The sequence below is a fragment of the Bufo gargarizans genome, chromosome 7 (genome assembly GCF_014858855.1).
Source record: "Bufo gargarizans isolate SCDJY-AF-19 chromosome 7, ASM1485885v1, whole genome shotgun sequence".
Lineage (NCBI taxonomy): Eukaryota > Metazoa > Chordata > Amphibia > Anura > Bufonidae > Bufo > Bufo gargarizans.
In genome coordinates this window covers 18,716,313-18,735,034 of record NC_058086.1, presented here as the reverse complement: position 1 = coordinate 18,735,034, position 18,722 = coordinate 18,716,313, and the positions used below count along the sequence as shown (strand labels likewise).

At 44.2% G+C, this 18,722-nt stretch overlaps 1 protein-coding gene across 3 annotated transcripts in view; it reads left to right on the top strand.

Moving 5' to 3' along the window:
- Positions 1 to 18,722, top strand: part of LOC122943964 (6-phosphofructo-2-kinase/fructose-2,6-bisphosphatase 4-like) — an 86,196-nt gene that overhangs the window by 47,720 nt on the left and 19,754 nt on the right. For all 3 annotated transcript variants that reach the window (XM_044302130.1, XM_044302128.1, XM_044302127.1), the window contains exons 6-11: positions 205 to 261; positions 2,048 to 2,169; positions 3,077 to 3,284; positions 12,408 to 12,554; positions 13,612 to 13,716; positions 15,996 to 16,125. In XM_044302130.1, the coding sequence (XP_044158065.1) occupies positions 205 to 261; positions 2,048 to 2,169; positions 3,077 to 3,284; positions 12,408 to 12,554; positions 13,612 to 13,716; positions 15,996 to 16,125 (769 nt within the window). The remainder of the gene's footprint in view (positions 1 to 204; positions 262 to 2,047; positions 2,170 to 3,076; positions 3,285 to 12,407; positions 12,555 to 13,611; positions 13,717 to 15,995; positions 16,126 to 18,722) is intronic.

Below are 18,722 nucleotides of genomic sequence, written 5' to 3'. Positions count from 1 at the left end.
CAAGATCTCAATGGCTTGATGAAGATGTGAAAAATGAATCCTATATAAAAAAAAAGGGACAAAACCCTTGACTAAATGTGATGCATTCTGCACATAATCCAGCATCGCAGACAGATGCTAAAATAACAAAAATTAGAAGCATCTACCACAGTGAAATGGCCTCATCGTATAACATTGTTTTTGTTATTTCATGTTCTGCTGAAGACTTTCTTTGTGGAATCTGTGTGTGTGGATCCGGAGGTCATCGCTGAGAACGTTGTGGTAAGCAGTGCTTTAGGTCCTCTATCATCTATGGTGTTTAATTAAAGGGGTATACCAGATTTTTATACTGAGGACCTGAGTATCTGATCAGTGGGGTCCAACCCCTGGGACCTCCACCGGTCAGCTGTTTTGAGAAGGCACCAGCTATCCTGTGAGTGATTCTGCCTTCTCACAGCTTACCAAGCACAGCAATGTAATTAGTATAACAGTTGAGCTTGCGATCGCACTCGGCTCCATTCACTTCAACGGGCCTGAGCTGCTCCTAGGCTACGAGACAGATGAACTTGTCATCACTGGCCTACAGAAATCGGAGTTAAGGCCGCGGTGCTTGCAGCACAGCTGATCGGCCGGGGTCCTGGGTACCGGACTCCCATGGATTAGATACTGATGACCTGTCTAGATGTAGAAAAATAGCAAACGGGGATCTTTTGTGTGTGCACGCTTGGCTTCCAATAAACGGACACGCCGGACATGCTGCTGTGATCCCCGTTTGCTATTTTCCACTGTTCTTGGGACTGCTGTGGATCTGTGGTCCTATCGCGGCTGTTGCATTCCTGGTTGGTCGAGAGGTCCATTTGTGCTGCTCTGCAACTTCTTCATTCTGCTGTCTAGAGGTAGGTCATCAGTATAAAAATCTTGGAAAACCCATTAAAATTTTCAGAAAGTACGCTGGGTATTAAGTTTCCAAGGAATTTGGGCTCATTCGTGAGGATACAGAGGTCCCTTAACAATACAAAGCCCTTTACACATGCAGATTCTTATCCTGTCCCGTGCAGAGGTCATGTAGTAAGTACATAGTCACCCAGGGCCCAGCAGAGTCAGGATGCACTAATATTCAGAAGAAAGAGGGTTGTCCAGTTTATATAATACCTAGGGGGTGTTCATATTATGTTAGTGGTGTATTCTTAGCGTATATGCTGCAAAAAACTCCCAACGTACAGGTTAACCTTATCCATAGGGTTTCTTTCACCCTTCAAGGGGACATTTGTTTAACCTGCCAGGCCAGGATTTGATGCTGTACTGCAGAAAAAAAAATATGGACAAGTGTAGTAGACTGAGAAAGTAAAAGAACATATATTTAAAGGGGTTGTCTCATCATGGACAATGGGGGCATATCGCTAGGATATGCCCCCATTGTCTTATAGGTGCGGGTCCCACCGCTCAGACCCACACCTATATTGAGAACCGCGCACCGCAAGTGAAGGAGGGCACACTGCGCATGCGCAGCTGCCCTCCATTCATTTTCTATGGAGCCGGCAAAAATAGCAGAGTGCTGGCTCTATTTCCGTCCGGCCCCATAGAAATGAATGGGAGCGGGGGCCGCGCATGCGCGGGACTACTGTGGGACCCTCGCCTATAAGACTATGGGGGCATATCCTATCGATATGACCCCATTGTCCATGATGAGACAACCCCTTTAATGCAGTGAGATTTGAGCATGACTTGGGCAGTGATATGTCTCCTGACATCAGCATGACGTGGGCAGTGAGATATGTCCTGGCATTAGCAAGACATGGGCAGTGAGATGTCTCCTGACATTTTTCATATAGGTGCGGGTCCCTAGCGATATGCCCCATTGTCTATGATGAGACAACCCCTTTAATTGGACACCATGCCAAGAAAATTGCAGCATGCACCATCCTGCTACTGTTCTTTTATAGAATTCAGACTTGGGTGAAACGATCAGTTAGAATATTGCATTTGTTCCGTTCTTATGAATTAGTTTGTGCTGTTGCTTGATATACCTGAGAATTGATGAGGCATCTGTTCTTCCTTTCCCTCTCAGCAAGTGAAGTTGGGCAGCCCAGACTATCTGGACTGCACCAGTGAGGAGGCCGCAGATGATTTCATGAAGAGGATAGAGTGCTACAAGAATTCCTACGAGACGCTGGACGAGAACCTTGACAAGTAGGTCTCTTCCACACCAACGGGCTATTTTTCCATCACAGAACGCCTTAAAACCGCATGGTATCGAATAACCACGCAGCCTGTATTATTCTGTAGAGAGACAAAAGACAAGCCCATTAATGGCGATCTAACACCATCTGGTATGGAAAGCTCATAAGAATTATTCGGCACGTAACTGATCTTTCTGTTTCATAGAAGCACTTCTGTAGAAAGAAGCTCAAGTCATCAATTGTATGCTGTCTTCACTGAGGGCAGCATAATGCATTTATAGATATTCTGATTTTAGCGGCCTCTCACTCATGAGCGACTGTTAAAGTTCTGCGGGTTCAGGGCTGAACCTGGATATAAGCTTGTCTTTATTGCCTGACTACATATTAGTGGAGCTTTTCCTTGCGCCAATGCTCCCCCTTGCCACGCTGCATTGCGCAGCTCAACGCTCTGTTTGTTTTGTGTAACGTAGCATAGTACCCGCCTCCAAAACGGCTCCCGGCAGCGCTATAAACCGCCCATCTCGCTGCTAGGCGTAAGGGAGCATAGTGAGGGGAAGCCCGGTCCATCACCGACACAAAGCAAACAGAACTTTGCGCTGCTCGATGCAGTGTGGCGAGGGGGAGCGTCATAGCTGGGAGATTTTCTCATGTCCCCATTCCCACCGCTGATTGTTATTTGATTATCTTGTAGGATCTCTTTAGTAGTAGCTGAAGCTGCTCTGGAAGGTGCGTGCATTCACCAGAGAAGCATAGAATGTACAGGAAAACGATTAGACGTTTATGTACATTTCTTAACAAATGGGAAGTAACCCATGCTAACCTTCCCCGATTCCCTGCGGACCTGTCAGCAGAACACAGGCTGTTGTGTTTGTAAAGGAACTAAATGGTTGATGGTGTCTAATATTTTGTTTTTTTAGGGAGCTGTCGTACATTAAGATCATGGATGTTGGCCGTAGATATCTAGTTAACCGTGTTGTGGATCATATCCAGAGCCGGATTGTTTACTACCTCATGAATATCCATGTGACCCCACGATCCATCTACATGTGTCGACATGGGGAGAGCGATCTGAATGTGGAGGGGCGCATTGGAGGAGATTCTGGCCTGTCTAATCGAGGAAAGGAGGTAATGTGCAGATTTCTTCTACGATTTTTACATTTAAATGCCTGGAGGGAGACTCCTTTCTGTGATCTATCTAATGAGCACCTAACTGCTGAGGCCAATGATTAGCTGGAGCGGATCAGCGGACTGTTATGTGAATGATGGACATGACGTCATCACTGCAGGACTGATAGGGATTGGAGTGAAGAGGTGTGATTTTTTTATTTTTTATTTTTTTATTTTTTTTTTTTTTTATGGGTGAGGATAGGAAATCTCTTTATCTTATACCATTTCCTACTGTAAAGCCTCTTGCACATGGACATCTCCGATTGTCAGTCTTCGAAAAAAGCGTACAAAACTATTTTTTTTTTTTTTTTTTCCCCTCTTCACTCCCATCAATGGAAAAAGGCTAATCTCATTTAATCTCAACCACAAAAGCAGACCAGAATAGGACCTGCAGTGAGGTTCTCGGGTTGGGCACATGGATCCTTGAAAAAAATGTGGATCTATGCATAGCCCCATTTACTTGCAGGTGTCGGGGTGCAATCAGTTTTAAAAATGGATAGCGCGTTGAAAAATACGGTTGTGTGCGTGAGGCCTTAGCCGGACTTCAGAGAATCCTGGACCACCCTTTAACTGCTGCAAAAAATGACATTTATAAATCTACCTTTTTGACCTATTTACGGTCATATTCTCTTCAGCTGTAGTGGGTATTTTTTTTTATATTTTTTTTGTCCTCTGCATTTCTAATTGTCTTTAGACTGGTGTCTTGTGACTAGATCTAAGCACAGACTGCCACCAAGAAATAGAATGAGTGGTCAATCTAGAATAGTTGAATGATATTTACTGTAGTTGTGTAATTTCCTCATAGTCGGATCCTTCTAAGGCTCCTTTCACACTAGCGTTCGTCGGTCCGCTCGTGAGCTCCGTTTGAAGGAGCTCACGAGCGGACCCGAACGCCTCCGTCCAGCCCTGATGCAGTCTGAATGGAGCGGATCCGCTCAGACTGCATCAGTCTGGCGGCGTTCAGCCTCCGCTCCGCTCGCCTCCGCACGGACAGGCGGACAGCTGAACGCTGCTTGCAGCGTTCAGCTGTCCGCCTGGCCGTGCGGAGGAGAGCGGATCCGTTCAGACTTACAATGTAAGTCAATGGGAACGGATCCGTTTGAAGATGAGCCCATATGGCTCAATCTTCAAGCGGATCCGTCCCCCATTGACTTTACATTGAACGTCTGAACGGATCCGCTCAGGCTGCTTTCACACTTAGAATTTTTTCTAAGTTATTAATGCAGACGGATCCGTACTGAACGGAGCCTCCGTCTGCATTAATATGATCGGATCCGTTCAGAACGGATCCGATCAAACGCTAGTGTGAAAGTAGCCTTAGCAGGTAAGCTGGAACCTGGGAGAGGTGTGTGTGTGTGTGTGTGTGTGTGTGTGTGTGTTTTTATTTATTTTTTATTTAGGTAAGGCTAATTTCTAAGTGTGAAAGTTAGTCAGACGGATCCGTCCAGACTTTACATTGAAAGTCAATGGGGGACGGATCCGTCTGAAATTGCACCATATTGTGTCAACTTCAAACGGATCCGTCCCCATTGACTTACATTGTAAGTCTGGACGGATCCGTTTGGCTCCGCACGGCCAGACTGATGCAGAACGGAGGCCAAACGGTGCCAGACTGATGCATTCTGAGCGGATCCGCATCCACTCAGAATGCATTGGGGCCCTACGGATCCGTTCGGGGCCGCTTGTGAGAGCCTTCAAACGGAACTCGCAAGCGGAGCCCCGAACGCTAGTGTGAAAGTAGCCTAAGAAGTCAGGTTGCTCAATATTAAGACCCGAGTGTGTGTGTTAGCAGATTAGAGTTGTGAATTTCACAGTTTCTTGGAAAGATCGGCTAATCCTTCTGCAGAAGTGCGGTATCTGTTCAGGAGACTATTGTTATCCTAGAGTCCTTGCTTTATTTTATGATCCAGAGCAAAGGGAGACTGATAGAAATCATCTGAACGTCTGCACACCAGGAATGAAATCTCTCCGCGCCCTAATGAGATAGTACAGTTTGTTTTGCAACGTGGAGCTCGGGCTGGCGGCCAAGGTTGTTGGATTAACCCTCTGCACTGGAGCAATGTGCGCTGTGTGCGTGCAGTCAGTGGGGCTGATTACTAAAGCCTCATTCACACTTACAGTGTAATCCAGACATTCTCTGGAGTTTACCCAGACCTTTTCTCTCCAGAGCCCTAGTACTAAATCCGGGTTTTGTCCGAATAAGTGCATTTTAGAAACTGCAGTAAATTTTCCTTGCATAGGCATCTGGTGCGGCTCTAAACACAGAACAGGTGCAGATCTTTCCCTTCTACCTTATGTCTGTGGAGGCTCCAGTCCTGGTTTTGGCTCACAACCACTGACATGTGAATGAGGCTTTACTCTGTAATGAGAAGACGCCTTACATGGAACATCTCCGGGGTGACGCTACATGTGTGAAAGACCAACTCTATTAAATCTCCGGACCTGATCAGCAGGAAATATTCCAGAGTTTAGGTGTAAAAAAGGCTTAATTCCTTCTGATATTTAGTGTGTAAACCTGTGCCCGGGTAGTCTAAAGATGCGCCAGACCCTAAAATCTGAAAAAAGACAGAACGTTTTCCTAAGTTGCTGTTCCCCATGCAGATGTCACCGCTCTTCTTAAATCATATTGATGTAACTAGACTACAGGCTGCATTTACATCATTTCTATGGCAGACAAAGAGACCTCGTATTGCTCGTGCATAACTAGTGCTGATCAGAGGGGACGGGGGCATCCAGGTGCTGGACAATACACTGTGCAATGTTGCGACCTTTATTTTAGCATATTTGAGATTGGGAACTGGATATGTCACAGTTCTCTAAGTCCCCTTGCAGACAAGTGTGAGCGGGGTTAAAATCGGATGCATTGCAAATGCGTTCAGTGAAATGTGCGTTTTCTAAAGCAAGGGCATTCAGTTTTGTATGCGATCGCGTTCAGTTTTTATCAGGCGGGTGCAATGCAATGTAATGCGATTTTTCGCGTGCGTGATAAAAAAAACTGAAGGTTTACAAACATCTCTTAGCAACCATCCGTGAAAAACACATTGCATCCGCACTTGCTTGCACGCAGCCCCATTCACTTCTATGGGGCCAGCGTTGAATGAAAATTGCTGAATATAGAACATGCTGGGATTTTCACGCAACGCACAAGTGATGCGTGAAAAACATCGCTCATGTACACAGCGGATTGCACCTGCGCTGAATACTCGCTCGTGTAAAAGGGGCCTAAAGGTGGGTTTACACAAGTTGATGGAGCGGCAAATTATCGGGAAGGAAGCGGCTGCTCGTTCGGTGAAGACCGCTGTATTTACATGCAATGAGCTACTTTTACATGAAGACAATGGATGGCTACTGCAATCCCCATACAGGATCATTGTTTCTGGGCAGCAGAGCGCGGTTTAGACCCTAAGATCTGCTTCCCAAAAACGATGTCTGATTGTGGCTGCACGAACGACAGGCTCACCCGATGAACAAGCGTTTTGCTTGTTCATCGGCTGATCGGCGGCACATTTAGATGGGCAGATTATCAAGAACAAGGAATCTAGATAATTATTATTTGTCTGAAACCACCTTAAAGGCTCTTTCACACGAGCGGATGCCGTGAGGGTAATCGGCTGTGTGAAAAACAGCCAAGCCCCGTTCCGGACAGCAGAGACACGGAGCAGTAACATGACTGATAATGCTCGGTGCCTCTCTGTGATCTTTTTACTACAAAATCATGGTGACAACTTTCTCACTGATTTTGTAGTAAAAAGATCAGGGAGGCAAAGAGCATTATCAGTCATGTTAATGCTCCGTGTCTCTGCTGTCCAGAGCGGGGCTTGGCATTCTTTCACGCAGCGGATTACCCGCACGGCATCCGCTCGTGTGAAAGAGCCCTAATACAAAATTGGAAAGGATTATATAGTGCAGTGTTTCCCAACCAGTGTGCCTCCAGCTGTTGCAAAACTACAACTCCCAGCATGCCCGCACAGCCAAAGGCTGTCCAGGCATGCTGGGAGTTGTAGTTTTGCAACAGCTGGAGGCACACTGGTTGGGGAACACTGATATAGTGGGTCTGAATAATCTGCAGAGATTGGATCAGGAGTAGTGTGCTAATTAGAGATGATTCGATGTAGGAAATTGTCCCACATAGGTGTTAAACCTTCAGGCTTTATTTCATGTTCAGTTAAAATACATCCCCACACATACCATTGTGTTCATAGCCAGCGCGTTTTGATCAGACAAAAGATCTTAATCATGGCGCCGGGATTCACTTCTATGGGGCCAGGGCTGAATATAGAACATGCGTGAAACGCATTCATGTCACGCATTGCACCCGTGCGGGAAAACTCGCTCGTGTGGAATTGCCTGAAGTGCGGACTCTTGAAGACCAAGGCTCTGGGAGTGTCTGGCCATAGAGAAGCCGTGGAGGGAAGTTAGTTTGTTTTTATTATGGGGGGGTTTGGGAAGAAGTCTCTCCACTTTGCTGTTTACCTTTTTATGTTTCTATGGACCCGGATAGTAACGAATCGTTAGTTCTTTGTAATGAAGGGGTTCACCCTAACATTTTGGCCAAAAATAATAATAATGTATCCTGCGACATTGGCTGGAGCCACAACCCCTGATATTGGATGAAGTAATACTGTTGCTAAACAGCTGATTGTTTATAGACAAGTTGGACACGGTAAGAACAAAGTAACGTGGCTCAAAATACCTCTTTAGAAAACGGCAGAAGTTTATTGACCACACTGTTGTGCACCCCTGTACTACTTGGTATGACCCACAAAAGGAAAAGGTGCCTTGGGACGATTGCAGTAGAGGGGAAAGAGGTCACCACTGTTATAAAAGAGTGGGGGGATTTTCTATGTAGTTAAGCCTATTCGAGTTCTTATGCCCAGTTACAATAGATATTAGAATAGAAAAAAGGAGTAGGATGAAGATATCTGAATGATGAGTTGGACGAGGGTCAGTTAGACTGACTGGGTACAGCTGTCTGTCAGGATTGTTTTAGGGTCCATTCACACGTCCGCAATTTCGTTCTACATTTTGCAAAACGGAATTGCGGACCCATTCATTCCTATGGGGCAGCATGATGTGCTGCCAGGACACGGAATTGCGGACCCGCACTTCCGGGTCCGCAATTCCATTCCCGAAAAATAAATAAATAGAACATGTCCTATTCTTTGCAATTGCGGACAAGAATAGGCATATTCTATAGTGCGGGCAATGTGCGGTCTGCAAAATGCGGAACGCACAATGCCGCTGTCTGTGTTTTGTGGATCTGCAAAACACGTTACGGACGGGTGAATGAAGCCTTATCCTTTTTCTGTATGTATTGGATATAGCTTTCCCAATAAAATATTGTTTAAAAAAAATGTTTAGGAAGCCTAAAAGTTCAACCACACAGATATGACAAGTTATGTGACGTCCCAAAGATCTAAACACCATAAGCACAGCTTTTAGTGTATGTATCTGCATCTGGAAAATAAGGGGCATACACACTACATCTGAATATTTCTGTAGGGAAGTATTACAGGGAGAAAAAGGATTAAAATGACAATGGAGATGTGGAACTAACAGGATAAGGACCAAGCCACCACAAAGTGTCCTTGTAGGAAGGGAGGAGGATGGGTGCTGCGCCTGAAGGTTACGCCACTGAACACTAGCGATTAAATTGCAAATCAGAAGCATGAATCATACTTGGGTTATTTGTTTGTAGAATTAACTTAAAGGGGTTCTCTCACTTCAGCAAATGGCATTTATCAGGTAGAGAAGGTTAATACAAGACACTTACTAATGTATTGTGATTGTCCATATTGCTTCCTTCGTATCACATTATACGCAAATTGTATCCTGGGGTTACGACCACCCTGAAATTCAGCAGTGGTGGTCGTGCTTGCACGCTATAGGAAAAGGCACCAGCCTATGCATGCTGCCGTGATCCCGACCACCAAAGAGGCCAGCACTTTTTTTTCTGTAGTGTGGACTGTGCAAGCATGACCACCATTGCTGGATTGCAGGGTGGTCGTAATCCATGGCTACAAGCAATGTATAATGTGATGGAAAAATGAATCCAGCCAGCAAAGGAGGCAATATGGACACTCACAATACATTATTAGGAAGCACCTTGTTTTAACTTTGACTACATGAAAAATGCCATTTGCCGATGTGAGATAACTCTTAAGTCTCTTAGGGCTGTTTCACACGAGCGGATGCCGTGCGTGGCATCCGCTCCGTGAAAGAGTGCCAAGACCCGATACGGACAGCAGAAGCACGGAGCATTAACATGACTGATAATGCTCCGTGCCTCTCTGTGATCTCTTTACTACGAAATCACGGTGACAACTTTATCTCACTGTGATTTCGTAGTAAAGAGGTCATAGAGAGGCACGGAGCATTATCAGTCATGTTAATGCAACGTGCTTCTGCTGTCCGTATCGGGTCTTGGCACTCTTTCACGGAGCGGATGCCACGCACGGCATCCGCTCGTGTGAAACAGCCCTTATATGAACTAAACTGCAGTATGAAAACATGTAGACAAATCCATGTTGTTTCTTGGCTCACGATATGGTGTTGATTAATTTCTGATTATATGGTAATGGCTTTCTCAGGGTGTGTTTTTCTAGTCAGAGCAACAATCTGCACAGACATAAGAATCAAATTTATCATATATCTGCTTTCCGCCAGCCACCACTAGAGGGAGCTCACTGCATACTGCCTAATAGCAGTACACAGTGATATCATCAGCTCCCTCTAGTGGTGGGCAGCATAAGAGGTGACTGGTTCCTCTGTTTTCTGTTCACATAATTAGTCGCTGATCTTGTGTCTGGGTAACGTGTGTGTTTGGGGGGTGGGGGGGGGGGGGGTCTGATTTACATTCACATGGTACTGCTAAGTGAATATATGTAACCCTGGATCTTATGCCTTTGAACTTCACAACAGAATGATAAGAGGAACAGAGAACATATATCGGTATATCAGTCGGTGCATGATCTTGTAGAGAGGGAAGCAGTTGTGTTATTAATGTTGGGAAAACCAGGCGTGATGACTGTCAACTGAGCAGTGATGAAACTGGCTGCGTTACGTAAGTGGATGTAGTTTGGGTGTGCACACAAGGCAACTGTTGTGCTGTAATGTTCTCAACCTGTTGTAACACTGGTTTCCAAAGCTGTCCTCATTGCTGTATTGCTCAAAGTGGAACTTGCCCTGAAAAAGAAGATATAGACGTATTGCCATTTTTAAAAGGATCTGTCATCATACTGTGCTGTTCAGTTTTACCAGAGGTTTTTTCTTTTTAGCGTTTTTAACGTAAACGCATATTGAAACCAATTGCCGGCATCCTCATTGGCCGCAGAGGATGCCGGTATGAAGCCTGGAAACGGTGCATTGAACATCTACAGTGTGTCCCATTTCAAACATTTTGTGTGTCAATTGAAATAAAATAATGTTGCTTACCTTATAACAGGGATGCCCAACCGGCAGCCCTCCAGCTGTTGCAAACTACAACTCCCAACATGCCTGGACAGCCTACAGCTATTAGGGCATGTTGGGAGTTGTAATTTTGCAAGAGCTGGAGGGGCCCAGGTTGAACATCCCTGCTGTATCGGATTCTGGATGTGGAGAGGTATTCTCTGCGGACGCGGCATGGTGGGCTCTGTACAGCAGCAGACGGAGGTAGTGTGTTTCCCCATACTGCGCTTCATGCCTCTGCCACGTGCGGTATTGTATATCCGTGACATATGAACAAATAACTTCAGACTAGATGCTTTCTGTCATTTTAAGGTGAGGCTTTACTTTACTATACAGGTTGCTCAATGAGGCGTTGTTGACTATTGAATCATGGTCAATCTGATACCCGTGCAAGAAGAGGCGTGTAACGTATAAAAATTCACTGCTAGAAAAAATAATATAGGTAAACGTCTCAATTCAAACCTACTATCGAGGAGAATTGGAGGCGCTAAAACACTTTATTTATGTTAGTTAAAATAAGGGGAATGTATCTAAACGCACATTAAGAAGGATCGTACTTGCAGGCTTGTATTATCCAAAACGTGGACTGGATTTGTCATTTGACTAAGCCAAGTGGTAAGTGCGACAAAAAAAGGGAGGGGGTGAAAAAACTGGGTAAGGTGGTATGTAGTGTGTATGGACTCCAGCATATATTTTGAGTATATCTCAAAATATATGCTGGAGTCCAACCAGCTGATCAGTTCTGACCCATTGTATATGTGTTAGTGATTAAGTGTTAGCCACCCAAACGGCAAGTTCCTCTGCTAGCTACAGCTCCCACATGCAGTGTCTAGGCTTGACGCGTTTCATGTAAACAGATTCATCAGGAGCAATCGCCAAAGAAAGATTAAAGAGCTTGTAGTAGAATTAGAAGACGCTGCCACACGTGTGTAGTGTGACAGCACAAACCGGCACTGTGGCGGCCGTGAATCGGCCGCGCAAACCGGGGAGGCAGGAAAAAAGCCACCAATGGGACACGGACGGGGAGGAACTCCTTCACTCTCTGCCACTGAGGCTGCGTACAGTAAGGCCTGCCTCTCCCCAGACATTTAAACAATAAATGGGGACAGCATGGGCCGGTCGGATGGTGGACTTGACTATAAACAGGGAAAGGGACGAGGAAGCAATGTGCAGACAGGCAGGAACTTCGCCACAGTGAAGCTGTAAATGAAGGATATTCTCATGTCAGTAGATCGGTGCACTGTAAAAGATACATGACAAAGGTTGATCCGACATAATGTATCGACCCCAGTGTGGCTTATAATGCTTTATATCAAAAGTACATGTGTAACGTATTCAACTGATTCTAGATGCCATTAAGAAATGGAATGACTGTTCAATCTTGATTACCCAGTGCATATATTAATGAAACTTCGTGCTCACCACTTCGTTCCAAAATGATGTATCTCCATATCATATAAAGCTATAGATGCTCCTATTGGCTTCTTCAAGGCCTTGATCTTCTCTGTAGTACAAACAGAAAGCCTTACTGACAGCAGGTGTACACCTTAAACACATTCATAGATCACAATATAATATTGCTCTTACAAGGATGCTTCTCTGATCTTAAATTTTTACTTGTTTTATCCCTAGTTTGCAAAGTGCTTGGCTGAGTACATCCATGAGCAGAACATCCATGATCTGAAAGTGTGGACGAGTCAGATGAAGAGGACTATACAGACCGCAGAAGCTCTTGGAGTCCCGTACGAGCAGTGGAAGACCCTGAATGAGATTGATGCTGTAAGTGTGAGGTCACCAGAGGGGTGGGATCTGAGAACTTCATAGGGGGAGCTAAAGGACCTTTTTGTGTGGGCTGAGGATTGGGGATATTATCAAGAGAACTTTATTCCTGATAATTGGCTCGTATAAAGGTGCCGCTGATCACCTGACACAGTAGATCAGGGACGTACTGCCAATAAACGAGGAAACCTAGGGATTAATGATTACTCATTCCCAGTCGGGTCCATATTATGACCACAAAACCATATTATTTGGTCATAATATGGACGCTAAAATCTGTCCTGAAGGCAGCCTAATAAATGACTCCTGTCTCGGTCATATTAAGACTTCACTCAGAAAGCTGAAGAAAAACGGAGAATCTATCCATTGAATTATTATCTCTTACTATTACACGACAGAATCTACAAGGAGCTATGGGAAGGTTACTGCACATATTACATCACATAGTGGGGTTTGAGGAATTTGGAAAATAAAGCTCATTCTTTGTATAATAAAAAGCTAGACCATTTCCCAGTATACTGTATCCGTTCCCTATTGTTTTCAAGATCTCTGCTTCCTGTCATTCATTGTGCTCCCTTTCAGTGGGTAGAACTCTACCCGGGTCTTGTAAGGATTATGCTCGTTCACAACTGTGACCGGTTTATCCACTGGGTATATACCTTGCAGGTACAGGAAGAATGACAGCAATCAGAGAAATTGATATAGAAGTTACTTGAAAAGATTTTTTTTTTTTGTCACTACACCTAAAGACCCAGAAGGTTTTGATCTGTGATGGCTTGTTTTTTGTGGGACAAGTTGTAGTAGTTTTCATTGAGGTTGTTTTGGAGTGCATCTGACTTTGTGATCACTTTTTTATTTTATTTTTTTATTTTTTGGGGGGGGGGGGCGGCGGAAGAGGTAGTGGGTCAGCATTGAGAAGCAGGGGGCCAGCTGTATGATGTACAACTGGCTCCTCTATTACTGGTACGTCACACACCAGGAAGGGGTTAATGTGTCTTTGGCGCTCAGTTTTACCCTAGACTTGTGCTTCTAATTGGCACTGTCCTGTTTCTTCCAGGGCGTATGTGAAGAGATGCGGTATGAAGAAATTCAGGAATCCTTTCCTCTGGAGTTTGCTCTGCGCGACCAAGATAAATACAGATACCGTTATCCAAAGGGAGAGGTCAGTGGGTCTAAAGGGCTTGGGACCGGTTTATATTATAAATGCGGTGACTTGTAGTCCCTTTGTGATGCTGCTTTTTGGTATGTGTTAAATGACACCATTTCAGTGGCACACCCGACATTACCATATGTTACACCGTCTATATTAATTATATTGTTGTTGTATGTCAGGACATGGTTATGTATGGGATGCATTTCACAACCTGTTACAGGGGTACTGCCCTGTGTTGGCAGAACAATTCATCAACTATAGATAATTTCAAAAAATGCTGCAGAAGTCCTTACAGTATTCTGTATGCCAAGAGTCGGCAACCTCTGGCACATATGCTGGGAGTTGTAGTTTAACAGTAGGGGGGTTGCTGACCTCTGCTGTATACTATTACTTGAAAGCGGGCTGTAAATCTGCCTGCCAGCCTGCAATAGGGCTGTGTGCCCTCTGTGACTTTGTTCTAAGCATAGGTGCGGGTACCAGAGGTGGCACCCGCACCTACCAGACATTGGGGGTATATCCTAGCGATATATCCTTGCATTTCCATGACACACGAGTTGCAAGCAGCGTTTTTGAGCGTGTCCTGGGATGCAGAGCAAGACTGATTCATCATGACTCACAATGCAAGTCAATGGAGACTATCAGTTTTCGCTGACACAAAAGAAAACTGATTCATCCCCCATTGACTTACAGTGGTTTTAGAGACTGATCTGTCTTGGCTATTTTAGAGCTAATACAACCGGTTCCATTCAGAACAGATGCAGATGGTTGTACTATCATGACGGAAGCGTTTTTGCTGATCCATGATGGATCCAGCACTCTGCTGTTAAAGTAGTCTTAGGCTACATTCACACGAATGTGGTGTTTTGCGGATTTGCAAAACAGATACTGACCCATGGGTGTTCCCCAATTTGCGGAGCGCACATTCCGCTGCTATAATAGAAAATACCTATTCAGCGTCTGCAATTGCCGCAAGTTATATTATTATTATTTTTTTGCGGGGCCTCAGAACGGAACTACAGATGCAGACATCTTTTAAAATTAATGGGAACGCATGCGGACGGTCGTGTGACTGTAGCCTTATCCTGTAAAAAAAAAAAAGTGTATGTTGACATAAAAATAAAGTTATGACTCTTGGAATGCAGCAAGTTTTAGGCTACTTTCACACCTGCGTTGGGTGCGGATCCGTCTGGTATCTGCACAGACGGATCCGCACCTATAATGCAAACGCTTGTATCCGTTCAGAACTGATCCGTTTGCATTACCATGAACAAAATGTTTTTTTGTTCATGATAATGCAAACGGATCTGTTTTGACTTGCACTGAAAGTCAATTGAGGCGGATCCGTTTTCAATTGCACCATATTGTCAGTGAAAACGGATCCGTCCCCATTGACTTACATTGTAAGCGTTTTGGTGTCCGCCTCCAGAGCTGAACGGAGGCAAACTGATGCATTCTGAACGGATCCTTATCCATTCAGAATACATTGGGGCTGAACTGATCCGTTTTGGGCCGCTTGTGAGAGCCGTGAAACTGCTCTCACAGGCGGACCCCGAAACGGCAGTGTGAAAGTAGCCTTAATTTTATATTTTTTCCCATAAAATGTTTTATTGTGCAAAACGTAGCAAATACTAAAAATTGGAGGAACTACTCGTATTTTTGTGTTGACATCCACAGATGTCCGTTGGTACAGTCTGTTCTTTTACAATGTGATTGACATGGTTGAGAAATGCAGAGGAAGCTTCTTTCATAAGTGCCTTGCGGCATATAATGTGTCTGGGTCGATTAGGACACAGTAACAGCTGCTTGTTGTTTTATACCTGCACATTTGCTCCATTAACTGACCTGGTTAATGGCTGTAACACGGCGACTATCTGCTGTGAAGATTATGTGTTCACCTTTAATTAATACGTATAAATGCAGCTCTCTCCTCACCTCACAGCCAGGCAATTATCGGGAATGAACAGTTCATTCCCACTAATTGCCGTCTGTGTAAATGGGCCTTTAGTTTAATGAGTGGAGGGTCTGGGTCCCATGCTCTTCCTTCACAGGTATATCCATGCGCTGGGGGAGTATATAGCATGCACTGTATTTCCTTTGATAGTATAGATGCATCTATGTTGGATATATTCGGAGGAGATGTGGCGGTTCACTCTTTTCACAATGTTGATCGCCTCTCTTGAAGCCAGTGTAATTTAGTGTCAGGTAAATGCCATCTACCAGCATTATAATCTAGGAAGCCGAGTGTGTATATGGTACAGTATGTAACAAAATGATGATCTGCTTTTCAGTCTTATGAGGACTTGGTGCAGCGTCTTGAGCCAGTCATTATGGAGCTGGAACGGCAGGAGAACGTGATGGTTATCTGCCATCAAGCAGTCATGCGATGCCTGCTGGCCTATTTCTTGGACAAAACTGCAGGTGAGGACAGGACACCTATTAAAAATGTATATAGCACCACTATATATAGCATCCGCTTTTCCCTGTACTATGGTGACCTGACCGCAGTGCAGGAAAAGACTGAAGGGGTGGCCCTTTTTAAGTGGTTCTTTGGGATTGACATACTGGTGACGTAGGATAGGTCCTCAATATAAGATCAGTGGAGGGCCTTCACCCAGGACCCTTGGCAATCAGCTGCACAAAAGGCCGCGGTGCTCCTTGAGCACTGAGGTCATGTGACATCGCATTCATTGCTCACGTGGCCTCGGTGCAGCTCGGTCGCATTCAAGTGAATGGAGACGACTTGCAATACAATGTACATCGCTGTGCTTGGTGAGCTGTGGGGAAGCTAAGGCGCTAAGACCTCCTCAAATATCTGATTGTTTGGGGTGTAAATCTCAGAGAAACACTTTAATTCTCTGCATTTTGGGGGTTCCAGAGGTCAGGCCATCAACATTTATAAAGTGATAACATAACCTATCTATATTAAAGGGGTTCTCCGGACTCTTCTATATTCATGACCTATCCTGAGGATAGAAATAGTTTGGGGATGCACTCCCTGTCCAAAAGATGAGGTGCTTCGGTGGAGTGGATGTGATCCAAACATAAATGAAAAGAAAACCAGCGCACACTCGGGGACTATATGCAAATAAAGGGGTTATTCATTTTGACAAGTCCTCCAAAAGGAGCAAAAATACAAAGGACAATTGCCAATAATTGGAATGTGACTGTTTTCTTGACGTTTCAGTTACAAACTGACCTTGGTCACAAGAGTCACTGAAAGAAAAGAACACATTAATGAAGAGAGGAGATAGTGGGATTAAAGTAGAGAGTGTTGAGCGAACTTGTGTTTTAAGTTCAGCGTCTAAAGTTCGGGTTATCGAAGAATCCATAACGCGATTCTTCGATAACCCGAAACCAAACTTTTTTAGACGCCGAACTTAAAACACAAGTTTGCTCAACACTAGTAGAGGGCAATAATGTGGAAAACTAATGTATAAGAGAAGATAAATGGAACGAGACATTAGCTCTAGCCGGTGTGTAGGATAGAGGGCTATGGCCTATATTGGAGCTACAATACAATTCCAGAGCTGGGGTCTTGGATAAGCTGTAGTTTTCTGATCAGGTGTAAGCTACTTAACAAATCTCAAGAGCACATAATGATAAAACATAAAGACTACTTAGTAGTAGTTCATACTGGTGCAGTAGGAAACCATAAATCGTAGAGATATACGCAAGGTAAGCGATAAGCCTTATAATAGGGAGTAGTGGGTAATAGATAAGTCACCTATGAGCTATATATATATAAGCAACTTTTAAGAGTGGAAATGGTCAAAAGAGCTGACAATCCAAAAGTAATATATTGTTAATTAATAACCAAATCCAGATCGTAATGATGGGCCCACACCTTGCTTTTCACTCTCTCTCCCTTCTCCAAAATGGCTGCATCATCTTCAATAAGACCTCACAAGATCTCGTGATCTCCACACAGCTCAACTCACTGGAGTGCCTGGGATCTCGCGAGAACTCGTGGGATTTCACGCACTCGGGCACTAAACATGGCCTTATAGACGCCGCACTCGGCTTCTCACCCACTCACGCCTCCATCTCTGTGCAGCTCCCACGCGCTGTGCCACGGGAACCGCCTCGTCCACCCCTCATTCCTTTTTTTTTTTTTTTTTTTTTTTTTTTAAACATATGTTTTATTGTTTTCCATAAAGTAATAGAGTATTACATGCAGAAAAATCCATCTCATTCTAACCTTGGTAAGCCTCCTTAACCTCTTGTGCTGGCACTGGGGCTGCTGCCCTCTCCTACTACTCCACCCTAAACCACCAATATACCATTCATTACTATCTGTATTTGGATATTCATTAACAATATATAACTTTTTTATGGTCAGCTCTTTTACCTATTTCCACTCTTAAAAGTTGCTTATATATTGCTCAAAGGTTATCTATTACCCTCTATACCCTATTATAAGGCTCATCTCTTACCTTGTGTATATCTCTGATTTATAGTTTCCTACTGCACCAGTATGAACTACTACTAAGTAGTCTTTATGTTTTATTATTATGTGCTCTTGAGATTTGTTAAGCCGCTTACACCTGATCAGAAAACTCCAATCGGTTTATCCAAGACCCCAGCTCTGGAATTGTATTGTACCTCTAATATAGGCCTTAGCCCTCCATCCTACACACCGGCTAGATCTAATGCCTCTTTCTATTTATCTTTTCTCTTATACATTCGTTTTCCACATTATTGCTCTCTACTTTAATCCCACTATCTTCTCTCTTCATTAATGTGTTCCTTTTTTTCAGTGACTCTTGTGACCAAGGTCCGTTTGTGACCGAAACATCAAGAAAACAGTCACATTCCAATTATTGGCAATTGTTCTTTGTAATTATGCTTCTTTTGGAGGACTTGTCAAAATGAATAGCCCCTTTATTTGCATATAATCCCTAAGTGTGTGGTTTTCTTTTCATCTATCCTGAAGATAGGTCATCAATATTAAAAGCCCGGAGAACCCCTTTAATTTAAAGGGCTATGCCCACAAGGCCAGAACTAGTAAACTGTAC